General features: G+C 35.7%; 1 protein-coding gene across 4 annotated transcripts in view; it reads right to left on the bottom strand.

Annotated features, from left to right (window-relative positions):
• The window catches only part of CPS1 (carbamoyl-phosphate synthase 1), a 155,561-nt gene that overhangs the window by 68,168 nt on the left and 61,940 nt on the right, over positions 1 to 25,453 (bottom strand). For all 4 annotated transcript variants that reach the window (XM_070422051.1, XM_070422049.1, XM_070422050.1 and 1 more), the window contains exons 4-17: positions 25,272 to 25,416; positions 24,315 to 24,404; positions 22,444 to 22,500; positions 19,836 to 19,928; positions 15,911 to 16,000; positions 14,024 to 14,152; positions 13,359 to 13,465; positions 12,178 to 12,316; positions 11,525 to 11,602; positions 9,805 to 9,903; positions 8,543 to 8,638; positions 4,141 to 4,330; positions 3,061 to 3,218; positions 1,203 to 1,331 (exon numbers count right to left, since the gene is read on the bottom strand). In XM_070422051.1, coding sequence (XP_070278152.1) covers positions 1,203 to 1,331; positions 3,061 to 3,218; positions 4,141 to 4,330; positions 8,543 to 8,638; positions 9,805 to 9,903; positions 11,525 to 11,602; positions 12,178 to 12,316; positions 13,359 to 13,465; positions 14,024 to 14,152; positions 15,911 to 16,000; positions 19,836 to 19,928; positions 22,444 to 22,500; positions 24,315 to 24,404; positions 25,272 to 25,416 — 1,600 coding nt within the window. The remainder of the gene's footprint in view (positions 1 to 1,202; positions 1,332 to 3,060; positions 3,219 to 4,140; positions 4,331 to 8,542; positions 8,639 to 9,804; positions 9,904 to 11,524; positions 11,603 to 12,177; positions 12,317 to 13,358; positions 13,466 to 14,023; positions 14,153 to 15,910; positions 16,001 to 19,835; positions 19,929 to 22,443; positions 22,501 to 24,314; positions 24,405 to 25,271; positions 25,417 to 25,453) is intronic.

The raw sequence follows: 25,453 nt of genomic DNA, 5'->3' as shown, positions 1-25,453 counted from the left end.
GTCCGCAGGCCGACGCTCTATCCACTGAGCCAAACCGGTTTCGGCATGTTTTTTCTTTAAATACATGATTCAGAAGTCCAGAATGGAAACAAGAAATATTTATATTAGATATGTTTCCCTTCTTTTGGTTCATCTTGGCAACTTTAGAAAAATCTAAATCCAAGTTGTTGACATGTAAGTTTGTCATTATAGTTATTTGAGTATATTTAATTTTACTTATTTTTTTCTCAAAACCCTTCATCGACAATTGAAGGGCCTCATTTTGTTTCACTCTAAAAGTAAGTAAAATAAAGCTAAAAGCTGTGCTTGGGCTCTTTACTCAGCTATCCCCAAAATTGCCTTCACAGAGACTCTCTTGCATGACTTCCATGTACGTTACATGGCCCTTTGGCTGCACATGCATGCACTCAACAAGCCCCCAGGACTGCCAGGCACTGCTGTACTCTGAGGGAATGGAGTGTGGGCAAAACTTTCTGCTTTCATAAAGCATGTTTTCTGTGTTCATCTCTAATTTATTTTTTGGTCCACATCTTATTTTTCTTCAGATTTGCCTTCTAATACTTCAGAAAAGAAGTATTCAGTAATATGTTAGAATTATTTTGATAGTAATAAATTATAAACATTCAAATCTCACTTTTGCTTATACCCATATGTGTATGTTAGTTGGCAGAGATCTCACTTGATTATGTTATTAAGAGGTGTTAATACTATGTATACATTCAACAGCTGAGTTCGAGGTAAAGTTAAACTAGTCTATGTGTGTTGTTTCACTTAATGGATGTCATTCATGTGATATTATTTCAAAAAATAATGGAACATGGAACATTATATTCTAGTTGTTTTAACCACAAAAATATATTTTAGCATTATGGATGTTTTAAAACAGACTGTGAAGCAGAGGAAGGTAGAATTGGATTGACTTCATAACACTGAAATCAATAGACAGGAAAATAAAGATTGACCTTTACGTAGAGTCACCACCAATTTACCTAGGACTATCTGGCTTAACACTCTGTTCCAATATAAGTAATTATACTGCATTTACTTTTCAAAGGAGTTGTATTTGGACCACACTTTTAGAGAACATGACAGTGATTTAATAAATAGAAAAAAGGTTATTTTTGTCTACATAACTTTCTCTAATGGAAAGGGTATGTCACATCATTGTCTCGATTGTTAAGATGGTCTATGAAGATACATACCTTTGTGCTGAGGTCCACTAAGGTCTCCTTATTAGGACAGATGCCTGAGCCTAACCCACCCAGGGCATAGGCAGAACGGATCATCACTGGGTAGCCAATGGAGTCTGCTGCCTTCAGCGCATCCTCAATCTGTCAACAAGAACAAGAACTCGGAGTTTAAAAGCTGACCACACTAGCAGAAACAATCATTCCAAGAGAGTCTGGCCATTCAGGTAGATCAGTTTATTTGAGGGGAATGACTATGGACATGTTCTATTATCCTCTCATCTCCTTCTATAAAGCAAGTGTTGTATTACAATTTTTAAGTAAAATTCTAGGATTATTTCAGTATACAGTGAAGACCCTTTTTAATTTCTTTGTGGTGAATTTTATTTTTGCATTTAAAAAAAACCAACATAAAGCAATGGCCCAAACTAAAATATCCTGCATTAATTTGAGAATGGAAACCATATTGAATTTTTAATTCAGCTTAAACGTCTTCATCTTTTAATGAAACAAGGTTTTCTGTTGCTGAAACTAACTTGGTATTACTGCAATAAGCCATTAGGAGTATTATATAGAGAAATTTTTCATTTTTCAAGTTCAGTCAGAGAGCAGTCCCAAAAGCTTGGAATTCTTTTTTATAACTTACAAAATACAACACATGATGGCTATATTTTTCTGTCATGGAATATTATTACACTACCAATGGGAATGTAATTACACCTTTCCCATATGCCTGTTTCTCATCCTGAGGAAGCAAAGACATAATTAAATCTGGCAATGAAAGAATGACTGGATGGCAGGAGCTTTCCACATGTTCAGCAGAGCTGTCCTGGGATTGTTCCTGACTGACAGCTTTGTAACATAGCACGTACTTGACAGCATTCTTTTCTGAAACATGCATGACCCATATTTAGTCAGTCCAGCTGTACTCCCCTTATCCCTAAGGGTTTGCCTATTTCTTCAATGGGGAAGTTGCATCAAAAACTGCATCCAGCACCCCCACTCCAATGACTATATGTGGAAATCAGGACTAAAGTCAGGGGCAAAAACAGATGCATAGAAAGCTGACTTTTTCTCCGTGCCCATCAATATACACAGGATATGATGGAAACGGTTAATAGAAATGCAATATAATCTGTCCTCTTTCAATATATAAGCCATGAATTTCTCAGTCATAAATCTTACTAAGTAGATCCAATGGCTTTTTTATCTTAATAATCTCATTTTTAAATGTTTATCCCATTTTAATAAGAAAATTTAAATCTAATGATTTTCCATTTGCAGGTCGTCTGCACGTACAAGAAGTGTCACTGATCATGGGAAGAAGGTAAAAATTACTTTGGCATTGCAAGTTAGTATGGTTCTTAGTTTTAACTCAGGAGATCTGAGATTCAGTGGCATTGATAAAATCACTTTTCTTTTTTTATGCTTCTCTTTTCATAAAATAAAATAGTAATACCTAACCCTAAAATTTGAGCATTGAATGCTGCAATAAATACACAATATCTTGCTGGACCTGCATGGCTCAGTGGTTGAACATCAACCTATGACCCAGAGGGTCATGGTTCAATTCCCATCAGGGCACATGCCTGGGTCATGCGCTCGATCCCCAGTGGTGGGCATGCAGGAGGCAGCCAATCAATGATTCTCTTTCATCATTGATGTTTCTATCTCTCTCTCCCTCTCCTTTTTCTCTCTAAAATCAATTTAAAAATATATTTTTAACTGAACAATATCTCTGAGGTACTAATACATTTCTGGAAGAACATATATGCAAGTATAATAATTGTAACTTTTCTTTTAGACATGACAAACATTCTCCCTACAACCAAACAGATAATGGCCTTGTCTCTCCAGAACAAAGGTTTCTTACCGATTCCACAGCAAAGCTCGGAGCAATCTTTTCATTAATCTCATTTAGTTTATCTGAGAACAGCTGCCTGTCTTCTGTGGCCATAATGGATTCTACTGAGGTCCCCAGGACTTTCACTCCGTACTCCTTGAGCACACCTCTCTTGAAGAGTTCCACTCCTGGGAAGAACAAATTAAATCAGCTTTTTTTTTATCTTAAACTCTTATGTCTTCTTTAATACCATTTTTTTAATCTTAAAATTAACTTCAAGAAGCCACCACAATACAAAATAGAATTGTACTTAAGGTAAAAAAAAAAAATTGAATTAAAAATTCTGAAGACATTCTAGCAAAATATTCTGCTGATGTAACTGTTCCTTATATTGCCACTTTCTTCAAATGATTTTATTATTGTCATTAATAAAAATCATAGAATTATAGTGAGCCTTAAGATTTTAGTATATTTCCTTCCATTCTAAGGTCCATGCTTAATGAGATTTAAATAAGCCCAGAGATATGGATTAAAAATTATCAAGACGGTTTGTGTTTTCACTAACTCACTAGCTAACTTTAGCTAAGTGTTTTATATTTGTCATACAAATTACATCACCAACTCCTTACCCCAACTAGCTATGATATCCTCATTCACAATCTAGTTCCAAAGGTCTGAAGCATTTTAAAGAGGACAGAGCATTGGACTCAGCATATAAATGAAGGGATGGCAGAGAGACTGATCTAGATTATCATGAAGATATACGTGAAATAGCTGAGACATAAGGGTGCAAGGCACTTATCAATGTTAATTCTCATTTTTCATTCATAATAGTTCCTAGGACTTCACTGGTAACAGAGAGAAGCAATATCCTGGGATAGAGGATGGAGACCCAAGAAACCTACTTGGCCACTCTGGAGCATTAAAGCAAAAGGTTTCATTTTGTTCCTCAGACGTTCTACTCATCATATGACATTTTCAGGTAGCTATTTGCTGCTTCCTCACACATTAGAGGAAATCTTTTATAAATTGTTAGGTCGAATCAAGCAAAAAAATATTACACATAAGTGCATGTACCCAAATTCTACAATCAAACTTAAAAGAACTCACCACAATTCAGAGCTGTCTGGCCACCCATGCCCAGAATTAACCCATCTGGCCGTTCCGCCTTGATGACCTCTGTGACAAACTGGGGGGTGATGGGGAGAAAGTAGACACTATCTGCTTGTTTTAAGCCCACTTCGTTGGTCTGTACAGACGCAATGTTTGGGTTCATCAGGACAGTTCTGACATTTTCTTCCTGAAACAAAAGGATCCAGAATCTGAAAACATGATCTAAAGAAGAGAATGGCCATATTTCCATTAAGGGCATTATTAGGTAATGAATAAATTAGGTAATGGATTAGGTACTGAGTGAGTGAGTGAATGGAAGTTAGAGGGAAACAAACATTTGGTGAAAGGAAGGAAGGAATTGAGTGAAAATAAAACTATCCAAAAAGAACTGCCTCCCTCATAAAGATCATCCTGAATTTCTTGCCACTGAAGCTATCAAGCAAAGCTGAAAATGATTTCTATAGACTTTGACCAGACATCCACAAATATAGCAGGTCCCCAAATAATGTGGTTTTGTTCAAGTCATTTTGTTATAACATTAATGCGGGGGCGGGGGGGATCAATTCCGGGATGGAGCCACTGTCTGTGTGGATTTTGCATGTTTTGCCATGTCTGCATGGGTTTTCTACAGGTGCTCCGGATTCCTCCCACATCCCAAAGATGTACAGTGAGATGAACTGGTGGGTCTAAATGATTCCAGTTTGAGTGTGTGTGGATGTGCCTCCTATTCAATGGAAGGGCCTCCTATCAGGGGTGGGTCCTGTCTATGGCTCTGGCCACCCAAGACCCTGAAGTGGACAGAGGATTGGAAAATAATCCTCTTACTTGTTTTCATTCATCTTTCTTAAATGTCTGCATAGCTCATATTTATTTCAAGGTTTAATATTAGAAGTATTCAGGATCTTTATTTATAGGTTTGGTGATAATTTTGGTGGCCAGAAAAATTCCATAGGAACTTAACTTTTATTTATATCATTTAGCCTATGGTAAAATTGGTTTCATTATACATTGTTTTGCTTAAAGCCACAGCTTCCAAGACCCTATCATCGACATTGAGTACTACTGAACTTTACAGTTCAATCGACCTTAAAAGAACATAATATTCCAAAAAAAATTTAATGAGTAAACTATAAAATGGAACTGGAGGCATCATCAAAGCTGCTTCCCTTTCTAATGTTTGTCGGAGAACATTGGTGCACATTTAAAATGCACGGTAATGTGTTCCCTTCTTGCTAGAAGCACTGAGCCTTCTGCTGGTTTCTATTTTCTTTATATTTTCATGCTTGCTGTAGTGCTTTAACAAAGAGCATTATACAACTGTTTATACATATTATATGAAAAGAAAATGACCATATGGCAAAAGAAAAAGAAAAAAATATGTGCGTGTATGTGTGTGTCTGAAGGTATTCATAGCCTATCTCATTCTTGACATCTGGAGAGACCAACAAAATAATCGTTCATGTAGGCTACTAAGAATAATAACTTTATAAACCAGAATGAGGGTGAAACTTAGCAAAAATAATGATTATGAAATATGGCCAGATGGTTCTTATTATTTTACCGATTAGCATATCAATTTTGAACTCTTCTAAAAAGTCAACAATATTCAGCTGAAAGTACAGAAATTATCTTTGAAAGCCCTACACATCCTAGGGGGAAAATCTGAATTAAAAAATTAAATATACCTCATGCAATTTTCAAATAGTGCCTTAAAACTTGTACTTTTTATGAACTTACTTTATTTTTATACCAAGACTACAAGAGAAATTTCAACCTTACAGATAAAAAAAATTGAGATTCAATAGTTAACTAACTTGCCAAAGATCATATAGCTGGAAAGATCCAGAATTAAAACTTGATTCAACTCTTATGATTCAAGTCCTATGCCCTTCCACAATACCAGTCATCTCTCAAAATTTTAAGGAATTATTCTAAAAGGATTATCAGGTGTATTAGCAAAGTATTAAATAGGTACATACAGATAAGCAATTTCATTTAAAAATAGGGGTTGGAGTGTAAGTAATTGCGTCTAAACTGAGATTGGATCATTAACAGAAGTTGTACAAGGCCTTGCTACTATAGAAAAGTACCAACAGGCCTAAATATACTTGTATTTTCCTGAATGGACTATATGATGAATATAGGTATTTTCATAAATAAAAGTCCCATATGTGCATGTGATGGGTATTCATTTTAAAACTTAAGAATAATTTCAAACAATTTTAATACATTTTACATCATTTTCTAATATAGTTCTGGCTATAATACATGCACAATTTAAAAAATTTGAGTGGAAAAGAGGATTTGATACCCAACTCTTTTAAAATATTTGGTTCATTGGTGCAGCCACTATGGAAGGCAGTATGGAGGTTCCTCAAAAAATTGGAAATGGAACTCCCATTTGACCCTGTGATCCCACTTCTAGGAATATATCCCAAGAAACCAGAAACACCAATCAGAAAGGATATATGTACCCAGATGTTCATAGCAGCACAATTCACCATAGCTAAGATCTGGAAACAGCCTAAGTGCCCATCAGTAGATGAATGAATTAGAAAACTGTGGTACATCTACACGATGGAATACTATGCTGCTGTTAAAAAGAAGGAACTCCTACCATTTGCAACAGCATGGATGGAACTGGAGAGCATTATGCTAAGTGAAACAAGCCAGTCAATGAAGGAAAAATACCACATGATCTCACTCTTTCATGGATAATTAAGACCATTACAAACTTTTGAACAATAATAAATACAGTGGCAGAGCTGCCTCAAACTGATTGTCGGACTGCAGTGGGAAGGCCAGGGAGGGTTGGGGGACAGGAGGGAGGGGAGTAAGAGATCAACCGAAGGACTTGTATGCACCCATATAACCATAACTAATGGACATAAGACACTGGGGGGTAAGGGAGGGCAGGGGCTTGTCAAGGGCGGGGGGGAAAAAAGGACACTTATGTAATACCCTTTGTAATACTTTAAGCGAAAAATAAAAAAAATAAATAAAATAAATAAATAAATAAATAAATAAATAAATAAAATAAAATATTTGGTTCATAATTGTATCTCTATTAACTTCCTAATTAATAATACTATATATAATAATTTATATTATTTAAATAATTTCACATAATGAATGTTAAAGCACATAAAAAATACAAGCCATGAAAATATTAATTATTCATAAAACTACTAAGTAGGCTTAAAAAAAAGTTTGCTAGTAAAATGTGTTCTAAATCCAGAACACACTTGGATTATGTTCTAATCCACTGGATATCCACTATTTATCTAAAGATCAATTGAATCATAATACAATAAAGTGTCCTTTTAAAATATACATGGAAAATATGTGTGCATATGTATAAACACCCATGTGTGTATGGAGGAAAGTATTAAAAACAAATGGGAAGAAGAGTAAGGTAATTAGGGGCTATGTTCTACATTTTTTATCAGGCATCTGGCAAGTGAAAAGCTTTGTATTTAGAATACTAAATAAAACAAAAAGTAAATTTAAAAAATGCCAACCACTTCCCATGTTTGTTGTCTGAGTCTCCTGCTGCCTTCCCTGTGTCCTTCTCTCCTAGCCAGGTCTCTGGTAAATGGCTTCACACTGCAAAGCCTCAAGCAAGGTCACAGAGAGCTCACTGTGCCTCTGGATGGCCTGATGAGCACCCAAATGGGGACTACCCAGGGAAATAAGGACACCAAAAGAAGCCTCGTTAGCTCTTTAATAGAAATTCCTTACATCTACAGTGTAATTTTTCTAAAGTTTTATTTACTAGGTAAGAGTTGGGAAGATCTCAAGAGACTTTGAGGAAATAGGGAGGATGTTCTTCCCAACTTGGGTGTCAAATCCTCTTTTCCACTTGAAAATATAACCACACCATCCTGATAGGTCATCCATTCCAAGTCACAGGTGGGACAACTGCGTTCCCTAATGACAGATAATAACTTCTAGAGCTTGAACAAAAGGCACTGCTTCTCCAACTGGATCTTCCCATTTCAACCACAGAAATGCCTGAAGCATCCGAAGAACATTGAAGTACTTTTAGAGCACCAAGGATGCCTAAATTCACTCTTTCACACAAAAGACAAAAAGCTCACTACCTCAAAAGAAATGAGAAACACCTATATGTGTGGCTTTATATGTTTTTGTTATAAATAGGAGATAATGTAGATAATTTTGAGGACCAATCTAAATTAATGTATAGGTGTGCACATTGGAGAAAGTAAATACCTTGTCTGTGATCAAACCTCTTTAATAAAAGATGTGTAAGGAATAGGTAAGGAAATTAATTATAGTGACTTTGAAAAGAAGTAGTGTCATAAATCTAAATTATGCAATACTAATTAGACTCATTAAAGGGTGTATATAAATTTTAGCAAAGATCATATTCTCTCACCTTCATGGCTTTTACAGCTTGCGATCCTGAGTAATCAAATTCACCTGCCTGACCAATGGACAGACCTCCCGATCCTAGAATAAGGACTTTGGAAACCTGCAAGCAAATAAAAAAAGGCATTGTTTTTATTATTAAGATGAGGAAATAGGCACTCATGTGTGTACATATATGTATGTTTTTAGATAAAAATCTCCCCAAATTTAATTGAGTAAGTGTATTGCATTCAATATTTCATAGGTTTGTTCTGAACAAAGGATTGGCACAAAAACAAACAAGCCTCTGGGTCTTCCCAAACTGCAGAGCCCTTCTGAGGAGAGAGATGTTCTTGCTTACTGCAAGCGACAACGTCTTGGGAAACTTGATTTGCTTCACCAAATATTTATTTATCACCTACTATCTGCAAGTCACTGAAATCCTAAATTATACATTTCCCTCACCATTTAAAAAGAAGAAAGAAAAGCATCTGAAGACCATAAGTTGGTAGTCTGAGAAAAATGCTATATGGTATGTGGCTTCTTTCACTACCAAGAACCCAAACTTTGACTCCACATTGAGAAGCTAGATTTCAGCCAATCTTTTCATCTCAAAAAAGAGAAAATAAAAAGGTTGTCATGGAAGTCATTAAATTATCTAACTTAACTTATTTCATGTAAACATGTAAATCAATTTTTTTTGTTTGTAAACTATATACATATATATCTCTCTAAATTTTGAATAATAATGTGTGGGTATGTGTGTGGTTAAACCATGAAAGAAATGGGTAGAGATCTTATATTAATGTACACGTTCAAACAGATAAGGGTTCAAGACATATTAATTCTTATCCATTTGCTTTCTAAAGGTAAATATTATTCAATTCATACCATTGAATAATATTCCTTTTTAAAAAATTATATCACCTATAACAATTCTGTAGTCTGAACTATGTCTCTCAAGCATATGTAAAGCTATGGTTTTATTGAGTAATGAAAAAATGTATCAAATTCTAAGCTAAATTAACCCCTATTGTTTACTACGCTATTTTATTACAAACATCCTAGAAGAATTAAACTTTAAAAGATGTTTAAATCTAAACATGAAAATTCCAATGAACATAATCAAGAACAGACCAAATAGTTAGATGCTAAAGTGATGGGAGATTACAATAATACCAATCATCTTTCATAAACATTGGAAAAGTTTACATATTAACTTAAATATATCATTACATGATAGAGCAAATCCAAACTACATAAACCAAAAAGAAGCCCACACATACTGACCTCAATTCGAGATGCAACCAGGGCTGGCTTTGGTAGAACTGATGTAACAGTGGTTCCTTTCCCCTTCTTTATCAGTGAGAAAAATGAATCAAACAGATACTAGAAAAAAAAATGTAACCAACTAGTTAGAAGCTTCAAAACTCACAGGGTTGCAAGATGAAATACAGTATTCCCACTTAAATTTGAACTTTAGATAAATAATTTTTAGGGTAAGTATTTCTATGCAATATTTGTTTTTGTGTTTTTTTTTTGCCAATTCTGGCAAAACTAAATATTTATTACTATAGAAATTAGATCAAATAAACACTTCTAACTGCTTATGTGACATCCTATTTAAAAATTTTTCAGCAGACAGTGAACATTTCAGATAATGCCTTTGGAGAATATCAAGTTTGCAGCCTCTTAATTATGAATCATTTTCTTCTTCTAAGTAAAATTCTGGTGATAATTACTTATGCTATATTTCTTGTGCTCCCTAAAGTTAGAAATAACTGGATTTTTAAAATTTCTATAAGCTCTAAAAATATCTCTAAAGACTATTCTTAAACTTTACCAATAAATTTACTTTTATTTTTGCAACAGGCATAAGAAATTTCAACAAAAACATTCATTCTGCAACTATTTGGCAGGATAAAAATAAGGATTAAGTGATACTGCATATTACATATCTTGATTTCAATGTTCCTAATTTGAGGTACTACATAGGCAATATTTATATTTTAAATTTTTAAAAAATATCATGCATTAGACAATATGTGTGCATAAGTCACTTTAATTTATGAGTTTTATTGTGGGTAAGTAATGCTATATTGACTTTGGCTATCAAGAACCATTATTTCTTAATTATAATAAAATAAGAAAAGAATCCACAAATCTGAAAACACAATTCAGTAGCAGACTAGATGAGGTAGTAGAGTTTACAGACAGAAGATTTTTATTCTCTCCCTCATTTTGCCTCAGTGTCTTTTCTGAGAGTATCTGCTGACAGGGAAGAATTGTCAGCGTTACTATTGGAGGCCCTGGGGTGTTAGAGATGCAGAGTCACACCACACTTCCCAGACTTTTCTGAGTATCACTGCAAGCTCTTGTTTTGCAAAGATGTCCTTGACATTGAACCAAAAGCTCACACAATAAAAAGTAGAGATATTTAAATTACAAACAAAACATCTCTAAGAATTCTTCATGGTTCTTTTTTTAAGCCATCCAACTCATATGCATCTTGGTATATGCCCTCTCCCCTCCCCAGCACTGCTGCCCTCCTTCCTTCTCCTGCCGCTGGTTATTCTCCCTATATGGCTACACAAAACCAGTTGCCATAGAGATTTCGTGAAGTCACAGATGGGGGATTAAAATTTCATTTCAGTTATGAGAATAAGAGAGCAAGGGGAAATTCATTTGCATAGGGCAACAATTATAAATTTTAGAACTAAATATATCAGAATGATAATAATTTAAATAAAAATAGCATTGCATCAGGTTTCTTAAGGGATTCCCCACTTTGAATTAAAAAACAAAAAAACAAAAAAGGACAGGCACTTCCTCCATGATAGTTATGGAGAGGAAATTTTGATACAATGAGCATATTATCACAGCACCCTTCTTGAGAATGTTCTGTAACAAGATCATCTAAGGTGGTTATTGTGGTTTCTCGATTTTTCACATAAATACATTTCTAATTTTAAGACTTAATTCTATAACAGGCCTCATCTTTCTAACATACCTCAGTGTCCGTTGGCCCTGGGCTGACCTCGGGGTGGAACTGCACACCGAAAAAGGGTTTGCTTTCATGCATAATCCCCTAAGGAACGAGAAATGGGAGAAATGCCTTCTGAAACAATGGATGCCAACCAAGGCTATGTATTATTCAAATCAAAAAGCTGAGGTAAATGCTTAAGAACATTAGAAAAAACTAACAGTGCTAATAACCCAACAAAGATTCAACCAAATGTGGTCCCCTTAATAAAAACAACTGATTTGGTTTATAGCCTTTGGGACCCTTCAAAGCTCTGTTCAGAATACACCCAAATCCTCTTCTGATCTTCATTTCCTAAATTGCTTCTCCAGGGGTCTTCTCAAAGGCTACTTCATGTGCTTAGTCCCAGAGACTCACTGAGTGGTTTCAACAGATCTCTACCAATGCCCCATTAACAATGAATGTGCAAGACAGTCATTGATTAACCACTCAAAGAATGGATCTTAATGAGTCAACTGATGAGAAAATAAGACCGAGAAGTTACTTTTGGAAAAGCAGAGGGCTATGAACTCCTATAAATAGAGTTCTTCCCCACACACACCCCAAAGAGCTCACATAAACAGGAGGAAGGTATCTGTATAAGAGCATTAAAATCCCTGCATTTCTCATCCCCAACTTACCTCATTGGTTTGGTCGTTGACATTTGTAAAAAGTGGCTTCCAGCCGGCAGGAAGGGTGTTTTCCAGGGCATAGCCATGGTTCTGAGCGGTAATGAAAGCTTGTCTGTTCGTCACATTCAAAACAGGCTGATTCTGCCCTCTGGAGAAAAAAAGGAAGAAGGAGAAGGAAAAGTGAGGAGGAGAATATAAGCACATTCATTGTAAAATAGCAAACAAGAAAAGACTATTAGAATTCGAAAGTTTCAATTGTCTAGTAAGAAAAGTCACAGATTGTTAATCCCAATAATTTTAGCAACAAAAATCAATTCAGAAAGCTTGGCTGTGTGCTAAATATCATATCTATTAAACTTCTGTAATCAGTTTTGGAAAAGGGAGAATTGTACTCATATGAAGAAGTTAAGAGTTGCCTACCAGCTTAACAGAGACTGACAAATCTAAGCGACTTATTTTAAGGAGCCACAGTAATTGTAAAGGCAGATGAGAGTTCACAGGAGACAATAAAGAGAAACTACTCAGTCTGGAATCAATTTGAATTATACTTCCTGTGGAAGGTGGTCCATGAGGGAAAGCTCCATGTTCAATAGGTTAACATCGTTGGGGTAAGATAGTACTAGTAAAACCTAGAGCAATGGTTCTCAACCTTCCTAATGCCGCGACCCTTTAATACAGTTCCTCATGTTGTGAGGACACCCAACCATAAAATTATTTTTGTTACTACTTCATAACTGTAATTTTGCTACTGTTATGAATCGTAATATAAATATCTGCTATGTTATATGTGTTTTCCGATGGCCGCGACCCACAGGTTGAGAACCGCTGACCTAGAGGATCTGAAGATTTCTCGGTTCTTAAGTCACCCAGCCTCACAACGTTATCAATGCTCTGAAATCAAGTTTAAAATCAGAACAGTTTCCTTAGAATGCCATTTGATTGAGTATTATAACCTCAGTTTATGCCGAGGGAAGGAAAATAACTTTAAAATACAGCAATGGTATTGTTAGAAAAGGCTGCCTTTAACAAATGCAATGAAAGTGGTATCAGGTAGTCAGACAACTGTGAACCATATATGGTTATCTGTTTATTCTGAGAAAGTGGCATGGAAGATCTCTAAGTCTTCTGGATTTGGTTACTAATAGTATTTCACGGCTAGTCTAACTGTACACAAAGTGTAACTGCCTTACCGGTTGGCCATGGGCATCTTGTAGGATTTGGCACCAGCAGCTAATCCTATGATTAAATTTCCTGTACTGATTCCAAACAATGGCTCCTTGCGGTCACTCTCCAAAATCTAAATCAGGAAGAATTTTTATTAACCCAGAAGTACAGTCCCAAAATGTGCTTCTCAAGGAATAAAAAGGAAGCATCCTTTTCTCCCTTAATTAACAAGGTAAAGAGAATGATCTATGAATAAAAAGTCAAATTATAAATCAGAACATGATTGACAAATTTATAGCATTAGAACTCAATAAAATGTACTTAACATACAGATTAAAATAAATCTAATTTAGAATTTCTTTAGAAACTTGGGTGTGTTTTAGGTCCCAAGGTCATGATGAGGAACATAAGTTGTCATTTCATGATTGTAAGGAATGACACATTTGGAGATTGGGCTCCAGTTCTCTGAACTTAAGGACACAATCCCAATTACTTTATCTTTTAAAAAAAAGGCTCGTTTTCCTCATTGGTTCGCCCTAATACATATCTGTGCTGACATTACCTCTGAGGTTACAAGTAGGAGTAATAAAAAATTTCTGAATAAATAAAATATATTGCAGCTGAGAACAGTAATAGACCAGACTCCCTCCACTTCGCACACAGATACACACTACCCCCAGGTTTACTGCACCTTTTTCACATTCTGAATTAGTGGTTGTGCAAGAGCTGGGTTCCCAGGTCCTCCGGCAATTAAAAGCCCATCATACTCCATCTTGGTGAAATCATGATTCCAGGGAACTAAATGCACTTCGGCTCCTCGCTAGAAAGGAAACACAAGAATGATCAGAATTTAATAACATTTTTTTTGCCAAAGTGAATTTTACTAGACCTTCTCTTGACTAACCATTCCCTAAAGGGAAGGAAAAAATAGCATGTGATTAAAGTAAATAAAGCTTAACAGAGACGGACAAAAACATCACTGTTTTTGTGTGATGTAAATGGAGCCAATGGTCAATAAAAAGTGGAGAGAAAAAAAAAACACTATTAAAAATGTGATCCTGAAAAAAAATAGATAATACGCTTTCCCACACTTTAGAAGGTCTCAGAGCCTAAAAGCTTCATGCTTGGGCACACGGGAATACAGGTTATCTTACCTAGAATTATTGGATAAAGAGTTGCAAAAAATGGTAAATTGATTTTCTGCAAAACTTAAAATGGCTCACCTTCCACCTTTTTCAGTTTTGCCTTTTTTGTCTGATCAAATTTTAATCAGCTTTCTTTCAAGGGGTTTTCTCATATTACCTATATTTATATTCTGATTGAAAAGTTAGAACTTCTCTACATAAATATAAATAAGAAGATATCTTTGAAGGTTTCCTAGACACATTTCCTGAGACAAGGATTTGAGAAAAAGAAGTTTATTTTGAAGTGTTTTCAAGAAATACCAATAGAAAATGACACTGGGAGGCATTCCAATCAAGTATGCATTTTCAGGCAGTTACCATATGGACAACCAGAGCTTCAGCCCACCCAGGAACTCTGAGCGCCAGTGTAGAATATCCATCTTGAAGACAGACCATCTATGGAGCAAAGGAGCTGGGATATTTACACAATGACCCTCTCTTGTCATTGGTTGGGGCTGCAGCAAGATCATTAATTCGATGGCACTCTGTATGCCAGCAGCCTCAACCAACCACAGAGAGCTCTCAGTCAATGAAATGCAGACACTTGCAATTGGAAGTCAGGCAAAATGTTGAACGCAGAGGGAAATATGGACAGACCATCCACAGCATCTGCTACTGAAGAGACCATGCACATTTTTGTTACTAAACTTGACCAGAATTTGAAAACATGATTTGGACACTTCTGATATTCTCTAATAAAGAATTAAAGAATTCTACTATATTCAAGCTAATTTGATAGTATGCACGTGTGTGTGTGTGTGTGTGTGTGTGTGTGTGTGTGTGTGTGTGTGTGTAACAGAGACAGAGACTACCCAGAGAGGCAGAGACTGGGACAGGAAGGTGGAGAAGGAGAAATCTCAACAAAAACAACTATGTAAGAAAACACTAATTAAACACTATAGTTAAAGTCTCCTAAAGGATTTTTAAGGTTTAATATAAATGGTTGTCCAAGAGTTGATATAAAACAGCGTGAAAGTTTGCAGTGTATCAGGGCATGACCTCTGCAAAGATGTGCATAATAAATAAAGCCCAATAGAGAAATTCTCCAACTAACTCTAGTTTTTTCGTTTGTTTGTTTTGTTTTGTTTTTATCTCTAAACCCCAAGAATGTGAACATGGCATGTCTCAGAATGTCAATCAATAAGTGATAAGAACAGTCATCATTTTCTCCTCTGTTTTTGTGGCTTTTGAGGTCTTTTTTTTAACATGGTCCACTTCTCTCATTTCAACAGGGATAAGTGTATCATTTTGTAGATCAAAGGCAACAAGAAGAGAGCAGATTCCCTGACATTCTAGAAGAATGCGCAAGCTTTCTCTGAAACAGAGGAAATCAGCTTAACACTAAACGATCAATATTACAAATCCTTACCCTTGAGATGGAATGATTTACTTACCTTTACAAGTAGGCGGATTACATTGTTCTTTATCCCACAGTCTACAGCTACCACTTTCGTGGCGTTTCCTTTGCCATACACCTTGACATCCTGCCATTTTAAAAACCAAAGAGTGAGAGGGAAGTTCCAGATATGAGCAATACATCAATATCGTAAGCATATCTGAGGATGCTTCACACTTAGATTGGCGGCAGATTGATTGCTAAGTATTTGGGAATGACTGGCAATTAATCAATTTGTAAGAAAGACACAGCAAGTGCTACAGTCTGTATCCTTTTTATGATAAAAAAGTGCTTTGCTGTTCTATATAAAATTTTGATTACAGTAATAACAATGATCACTAAGAAATTGGTTGCTTCCATAGTTAACAACCATCTTTCCCATGCTTTACCTCACTAACAAACAGTAGCAATGGAATTTTCAAGTATTATTGCTCAATTCAGCACTAGACAGAGGTGGTAATAGGTATATCATGCTTTAACTACCACTTGATCTTCAACTTGCAGTAAAGTGGGGATAGGGTACAGCATTAGACTTATGCAGTGGGGCTAATGGATAAAATCAGTATGAGAGTCTGAGGAATTGCTGGGCTAGTGTAGACCATTGGTCCCTCTAGGTTACTGTGCAATCGTTTGCACTTAAATGGTAGATTTCATAAAATGACCCCAGAGCCTAACATAATCATTACCTATGTCTTAAGCACTGTGTGGAGTCAGATCCATTTTCACAGGCTTTTACCTGAGAAGTAGTTCCCCAAAGTCATAAAAGGAAAAATAATAGAAATACAGGGAGAGAAGCCTAGACAGCTGGGTGTCCACAGGGATACCAGCTTTCAGAGTTCACTGGCACATTCTGAATTTAGGATAATTCAAAGCTTGCAAAAGGTTTTAGATTAAAATTGCAATCTGGATATTTACAAAAGCATTTTACTTTCACGGGAATGTCTCTCTCTCCACAAAGTCTATAGAATGTGAAATCATAATCCTTAGACTATATTTGAGAAAAAGTTTCTATTTTTTGTCTTGTTGACTACTCTAGAGAAGAAAATACCCCTGTCCGTCTATGATCTGGAGGAATTATTGCTGAACTGCTCCATAAATGTTATAGATAATCTCTCTCATCAGATAATCTGAAAAGTATAGATTTATTCTTAACCTTAGGCTTCTGCTAAAAAACAAAGCAACAGTTGTAGCTACATCAAATTGCAATTACAAGACAATGAATTAAGTTATCAACCACACCAAAGCAAAATTCATAGAATAAATATGATTTGATACAAATATACATTTATCACAGGTAAAATGAAATTATTTAATTGTTCTGGCATTAAGAAACAGAACCAGCTTTCACCATTGCGCTCTCTCCCTTGATTTAATATGAAGATACAGATAGGCTCCTTTTAACTGATCTCTACACAAACACATTACATACTCTCCCTACAGAATGATAGAAGTTACCCAGGACCTCACAGACATGTGACTATATGAATTTGCATTAGGACACTCCAGGAGGAATATATTATGCAGTGTTTTTCAACCTTGTTTGACCATAGAAATTTTTTAAGGTGAATGTCTCCAGGCTCAATATCCTTCATGTTTGAAAAATGCTAGACTACATGTTTAACATAGTTCTCAATTCTAAAATTTAAAAAGAAAACTAGCCCTTTCTCATGCTGTGCCTCAAACTAAATCAACTCACATGGAAATGCGTAGAAACAAATACAGAGCATATAGCCTCATGCCATTTGAATGGACAAATTTTAGAATTAAAACAAGTGAATATCTCATCTGGCATGATCACATTCCAGATATATAAACAAGTATGTATCTAATTTTAAAACTCGCAGATAACCACAGAAAAGTGAGAGAGACAATTCTTGCAAGGATCTAAATATGATGTGTTGTGTTTTTTTTAAAAAAATAAAGCTATTTATAAAATGACAAGGAATACAAAGGTGGGGTAAGTCATAAGAGGCTTCACAGAGGAACTGACTTCTTGAAGGCAAGCAGGGAGGAGAGAGAAATGGAGATCCCAGGCAGAAGAGCAGAATATGCAAACAGATCCTGACACTGCCAGATGCGGATCAAGAAGAACAAAAGTCACCAAGAGCCTTGAGAGAGCTTCTTAAATTCGTGAAACAAGATCCTAGAAATGGCGCTTTCTGGAAACGTCTCAGTCAAACCACACCAACATGAGAGGCAGAAATAGCATGAGGTTAGCATGAAGAGTCACTGGAGTTCAAGTTAGGCCAGCTCTAAAAAGACAAAACTGCCTCTTTAAATGGACCATTATAACCATGAGCTATCTTATGCAAGAAACTGTATGTTTGATGTATAGAGGAATAAAATGTTGTGGTGAATAATTCTATTTAAAATAAAATTTAAAAGAGAGATGCTTTGCTGCCCCAGTGATGAAGGAAGAGACATTTATAGCATCTTTCCTATAGTGAATATAATTCCCAATGTAGAGCCAGCCAATAGTAATGACTTCAAAAGGGTTTCAACTGGCCCGAATTCTCCACATTTAAAGTTCAATGGTAACCAAATTCATACTCCTAGAAAAGAAAACTCTGCCTTGTCTCCTATTTTATGTAGTAAAAACAGAAAGTAGCAATCAACCCTTTAAATTTTAAAGTACAAATTTTTTTTTCCCCATAGCAAATCCCACAGATATCTCAAACTCCTATTGAAAGCATCACTGTGCTCACTCAAACTAGTTGAAATTGCTGATGAAATAGGCTGATCTTTTATCTGGTCACACCCAGTGCCTCCTTCTCCCGTTTGTCTAATTCACCTTAATGTCTCTTTTTCTGCTGTTATTGCTCAGTCCAGGCTCTCGCGGGTTTTGTCCTGGTTAGCTACAATAACCTAGTTAATTGCTCTTTTATCCAGTCTACTTTTCTCCGAAATGATGCTGAATGAGTTCTCAATTGCTTCCAGTTTTGTTGACTTAACCAATGACAAGAAACCCTCTAGACCTAGCCATAGTGCATCTCCACTCATCTTTAACCAAATATGGAAAAGTTTTGGGTCAACCATACCAAAAAACACATAACTCTTCAAAAGTACCATGTTGTTGCATACCTCTTTGCCTCTCAAATACATGCCATTTTCTGTGCCTGAAACTCAGTTCTCCTAGTGCATCCATTTAACTACCTGCTCTTTATGTCTCAGAACAAACCCAACTCCTCTGCAGAACCTTCCCTGATCCAGCTATCTAGTTCAATGCCGCCCCACGCATGCCCTTGCTTCTGTGGCAAACTGTGTGCATTCTAAGGACAGCATTTACCACAAAATTCTGTCCATGGTGATTACTCATTTGCCTGTCGCACTAGCTCTGTCCCAAGGACAGAGACTATAGCCCAAGAGACTTACACCTACATTAATAAATATTCAATCACATCCAACAGACATCTTACTAAAGTGTATTCTACACCCTCTTATAAATATACACTAAACATATCTGACTTTGGAGTGGCACAGTGATTACTATGAACACTAGTTTTTGAATTGAGCTATAATACAATAAATCTTCAGTGTCTCAAGGAATACTTTCCCCTACCCAAAGTGACCCCAGACTCTTTATTGTATCTGATTTCTTTAAAGTGCTCTCGACTCTCTGTCAGGCTATTACTCTGACTCCTGATTGGCACTATGCCTGTCTCTGGCAAGTCACCAGTTCCTTTATTTGACATTGTTAAAGTTTTGAACTGGGGAGCCAGGGGAAAAAAAGAAGTTAAAAATAATAGTAAACAATTTCTAATGTTAAACGCACTGGTTTAGAATATATATATATTTTAGTTGCTTAAGACCCATTTCACCTTCAACTCTGGTGCTTCTAAAATGACTTTGACCTAAATGAAAATTTTGATAGTATAAGAAAGGAAGATACACAAAACTACAAAATCTGAAAGAAAATTGCTCACCTTGGTTGAAACCTCAGCAATCAAATTCTGCTTGTTTGGGTCTGCAAAATTCACAGACTGACCTTCAAATTCAATCTTCCCAAGCGTGGTGCCCTATCAAATTAAAAAGTTCGACAGTTAGAAGGGAGCAGTGATGTAGGTGCTGACAGGATCAGTTCATGGGGACTTAAACAGCTGCTCTAAGAGTTTGATGCCTTTATAAACACTCATAACCAAAAGCAGGAGATCTTTATCTCAACCTGGAAAGATAAAGCAATTTTCACAGTACATTTGGAAACCACTCTGAGAAGTACGATCAGTTATTTTAGGCTTAGACAATGATCCAGGTAAGCAAAGTCAAAGGCATCGAAATTTCAGTCTCCAGCTTCCAGTATTTAGAGCACCTGTCCCTTGATACATCTAAGCTAACAATATTTTGTGTAAGATGTGACAAAACAATCTACTGAGCAAAAAAAAGTAAGAAATCTAAAAATTTTTAGAAAATTGACAAGATTGGGAATTTATTACATTGTGATGGTAAAATTAATTCACAAAAATGTGAAATGCTATAAATCATAAACTTTCAGAAGTGGCATTGAAAATTGTCACCTTAGACATGCTAATGTCTTGGTGTCCCAAAGAACCTGAACTTTAAAAAAAAATGTTTAGCCTTCTGTGAAGCTTTCATGAATTCGCCTTGCTAGCTTGAACATGGCAAATGTTTTCTCCTCATTATTATATGTCATGAGATTTATTTATTTGTTGGTAAGTCTAATTTGATCTATTTAGAAAAATGGCATATTATGTTTAGTAAGTAAGACTTTATTGGGGGGGATGTCAAAATAATTCATTGATTTGCCTTTCTCCAAGAAATGATTGCATTGAAAAAAAATAAAAGAAACTCTTTATTTTCCCCTCAAAATTTATTCCTTAGAGGAAGAAGTCACCGGAAGTGAGTGAGGGTAGAAAGGGCCAGCACACCATTCAGACATGACAGTTATTCGTGTAATTACTAAAATCAGAGTGCTACCTCAAATTCTTGGGGGGAAGTAACAAAAATAACCTTTCACTTCCACACTGTTATTCATTTTCATAATGGACTTTATTTACTTTTAGAATCCAAATCACAGAATCTCTTGACTATATTTATGATCTTTAATTTTGAAATTTGGTGTTCAGTTCTCATTTCCTTCTTAAAACATGCTGAATGAAACTCAATCTTACTTTCCAACCTAAAAGTAATAGACTAAAAGCTACAGTATACATTTTTAATATGAGCCAGCACGACTCAACATTAAATATAATAGGCAATACTACAATTTTGTCTGAGCTAGCCTATTCAGCCAAATTTTGAAAACCTAACTGCCTCTGATAAAAGAAGGGTTCATCCTAAACTAACATAAGTATGGTCTTGTAAATTGTTTTCCCAAATTAATAGGGCTCACTATATTTTATTCAACATATGAATTCTATAGCCCAAATTGAATTTCCCAATTTTATTTCCCTTTTCATTCTGGTAGTATCATCATTGTTTACTGCTCCCATAACATCATTGGGTTAAGAAAACACAAGAATCTACTGATATATTTAACCACACTAACATCTATTCTCAGGAAAATCAAGGTGGAGGGAAAAAGTCAGAGGTGGAGTAGAAGGGTCATATAAACTCCACTGTCGTCCTTCTGGTCATGGGTATGTAGCCATGTTCTTATTTTCAAAGCTATTCTTTCTGGTTACAAAGATCCTGTGTCAATATATTCTAACAAGAAATCTGCAGCAGATTTTCTTGAAGAATATTTCACTTCACAATTGTAAATTTTATTTTTCTTATTTTTTATGTAATATAATTCAATGAGACAACTTTAGTGGCATGTGGGTAATGTAGTCAACCTTTGGTAAAGTTTTTTTCTGATCTGGGATATGAAAGTTTCATGCAGGGGAGAAAAAATTGTCCACCTCATAACAAGAAGAAGCAAGCTGATGGTGAGGAGATATTTTAAAGGGGGTGGGGGGGCAGATGTTTCATCAATGAGACATGAAAGCAAAAGATAAACCTACATGTTATCACCTAGGGCACTGGTACAGTCTCAAGAAAGACTATGCAATTAAGTTAACACAGGCAGGGCTCATCTGACACACTCATGAAATACAAATCACTAATTTCACAGACAACTTCTCCGAGAGGACTAAACAAATAACACCACCAATGCCATACAATTCTGGGTTTGTATTTGCAGCAGCATGGAGGTTGTTCAGTTTAGGTAGACTGTTGTGTACCGCGTAACCTTCTCCACTTGTTTCACTGGTCCTGAGATGAATTATAAAGGCCATGACTTGTCAGGGTCATGAACACAGAGTAGGCATTCAATAAAGTGCCGTTGAGTGAATTAATCTCATAGCCCTTCAGTAAAAAATTTCCCAGTCAGGTATTCAGTCTCAAAAACTACATCAGAGGTAGTGACACAAAAGGACAGAAACCCAAAAGGCATAAATTGGCCAGATTTGTTCTTTTACATACTAATGGATTCCTCAGGCACTGAGAAAAATTAAATATATATATGTAAAAATATATATTTTTCATATATATATATATATGAACAGAAATTTGGATAAAAGGTGATGATCATACCTTATCCCGAACTATTTTAGCCAGCATTCTTGTATCCACTCCATAAATTGCAGGGATCTATAAAAGAAATTGTAGTAACAGTGAAATTGGAGGGAATTAGATCCAGCATATTGTTTTCAAGTTACAAACTTAGCATCATCTATCTTCTTGAGCAGTAAATAATTTCCTTACTCCTTCTTTTTTCTGACCCAGGTGACTGTGTTGTCAGAACACGGTAAATTGCTGTTCCAGTTGGGCACAGTATTCTTAATACCCTGGCACGTCCTCAGAATAAAAAATGAGAAATTCTGAACATCAATCTTCTGCTACAGTTTTGTTGCTCTTAGCACAGGATGTTAAATAATATTACACACACACACACACACACACACACACACACACACATATTGAGGTTAATGGCATTTGTGAACTTCATATGCAGTGATTTGTAAATAAAATGCAAATCCATGTTTTGAGTCAAATGTCCCTGGCACATAGTGGGCACTCTACACATTTTTCTGAAGGTCCTTGTCAAGTAAAATTTGCCCATCTATTCAATAAATCAGGCAACATCACCATTTGTTTTATTTTCTTTAACTAAGCTGGATAAAGACAGATGTGGTATAATGAAGGAGCAATGAGTCAGGAATCAGGAAAACCAGTTGTAATGTCTTTTTCCCCACCAATTATCTTAGTGATGTTTGCTTTTCTCACTTGTACCTCAAAGAGATAAATTGGTTTTTATCTTATACTTCCATTATTCCACATGTCTGTGATCACAGAAGAAGAGTCAAAGCACATTTATACAACAAACTAACAAGCCATGGATGAGAGCTTATATTTAAGTTACAAGTTCTCACCCAGAGCAGCTATAATACCAGATGCCCTAAATAGCACAAAGAAACATTAAAGGTTGGGTGGAGGTTGAGGTGGGGGTCTTCTGAATGACCATTACAAAGATGAGCTCTGGAAGTGAATTCAGATGGTTGAGAAGAATATAGTAATGACCTGGGAGATGATATCACCTTCTTATCTCTCCTAATATTTAGAAGGAATGAGAACAAGGAAGCCAGAATGGAGATTTTTGTATTTGTCAGACAGAGGCAACATTTAGCTCCAATAGGTAGACGTTTATTGGAGAGATGGAGCTTAGTAGAATAATATTCTGTCAATCACAGGGCCAGCAGCAAGTCAACAAAAAGCAGCTATAGCAACATTGAATATGAAGCTAAATATACAGCAGGCCCATTAACTTTGTCTGATCTTCAAATCAGGACAATCCTTTTAGTTGATTAGAAGAAAATAGTTAAAATAAGGAAATATAAGATAGGGTTTATAAAATTTTTATTTGTAACTTCAAATGAGATTATATTTAAGTCTATAGAGTCATAATGTGTAAGCCCAAAGAGAATCAATGACAACCTGTTTATACTCATTAAGAATTAAACATAAAACTAGTATGGTGTGATAATATGACTTGTACAAAGCCACACAGCTAGTTAATGACAGAGCTGGTACTATCACCCATGACAAAAGTTGCAGATCTGGGTCCTGGATAAAAGGGAAGGGAGAGGTTGCTTGAGAGAACAGAAAATTCTAAAATGTTCTCAAACCCCTTTCCAGGATTAGAAATGGAACCAAGCATGTATGACTGCCACCTAGTGGATAAGATGAAAATATCTAGTCCTACATGTTTAGAAGAAAATGAGTTCAGACAGCTCAGCCTGTGTAGTAAGAGAAAGAAATTGCTTCTGAAATAAAATAAAAAGATTCCAAACTGCATGATCTGCCTCATCTGTTTGTCCCTTTTAAATTAGATACACGGCCCCAACTTACCACAGACCCCACCAATCATCCTTAGGTGATGTTGGATGCCCTATCATATTTCTCACCTTTTCTTCCTGGAGCCATTGCCCTAGACTCTTGGTAGCCGACCAGTGGTTGTAGTCATTGCTATAATCCAGCACCAGCAAACCTGAAACCTAGAAAGACAAGCGGTCATTTAAAAGGGGTGATCACAAAATATTATCCAACTCCTGTGACATATCTTAAGAGTCAGTTTGCTATTTTTTTTAAGCTTTATTACATCCATTGATATGAGGCTTAAATTTTTGGAGATGAAGAAAAAAAGATGATCAATACTTTGCTCTTAAAATATATAATTGTTACCTTAATTATATATCATTTGAGGGAACAGTTTTACCTGTGTTTGCCAAATCCTGAGACTAAGCTCGATCTCCCTTCTTGGCACCTTATATTTTTCCTCAATGGCATTTATAACAATCTAATAAGTAATTACTTATTTAATGGACATGAAAGATAAAATATTTTTAAATCTATACTTAAAGGTGAATGAGAATTTGGGGTAAAATTGTGAGAACTGGAGCTAAAGTAAATTTTTGAGTTGTTTGTATGGTCCACATTCCTAAGATATGATCAAAATTTATCATGAATAGGAAATTTTAATGTGTTTACTTTCAGACTAGCATATAAACTATCCTTTATTTATCTTCTAAAGAGAATAAGATAAAGAGGCAAATAATTAATACAGACTTATCAATTAAAAGGTGATTCATCACCAATTCTTGTAGCATTACTATTATTTGGACTTATAACAATATTTCCCCAAATGAAATCAAGTTGCATGCAAGGCATTAAAGAACAAATCCCAAGTGCCCTGGGAAATAAAACTCAAAGTATTATCATGTTAAAGATTATTCTCATGTATCTAGGATGAGGGGGAGAACATACATTTAACAGTCTATACTATGTATTGAGGAAGAAACTTTACCCTAGTGTCTTAAAGTAACCTAAACTTGTGACTTTTTAACAGTCGTCACTGGTACTACCTTAATTCCATCAGACTCCAAATATTTGCTAAGTCCCATTTCATCCAGTGCAGTAGTGTCAGGGGCTCCGCCATTCCCAATAATAGGATTGACCATGGTCAGAATCTGTCCCTTATAGGCAGGATCAGTAATAGCTTCCGGGTACCTGGGTAAAGATGCCAAGAAATTACCAACAAAAAAAT

Source organism: Myotis yumanensis, unplaced genomic scaffold (genome assembly GCF_028538775.1).
Source record: "Myotis yumanensis isolate MYYU_CA2020_CCGP unplaced genomic scaffold, mMyoYum1.0.hap1 SCAF_8, whole genome shotgun sequence".
In the NCBI taxonomy this organism is placed as follows: Eukaryota; Metazoa; Chordata; class Mammalia; order Chiroptera; family Vespertilionidae; genus Myotis; species Myotis yumanensis.
Note: the sequence above shows the minus strand (reverse complement) of the source record. Positions and strands in the feature narration are given on the sequence as shown.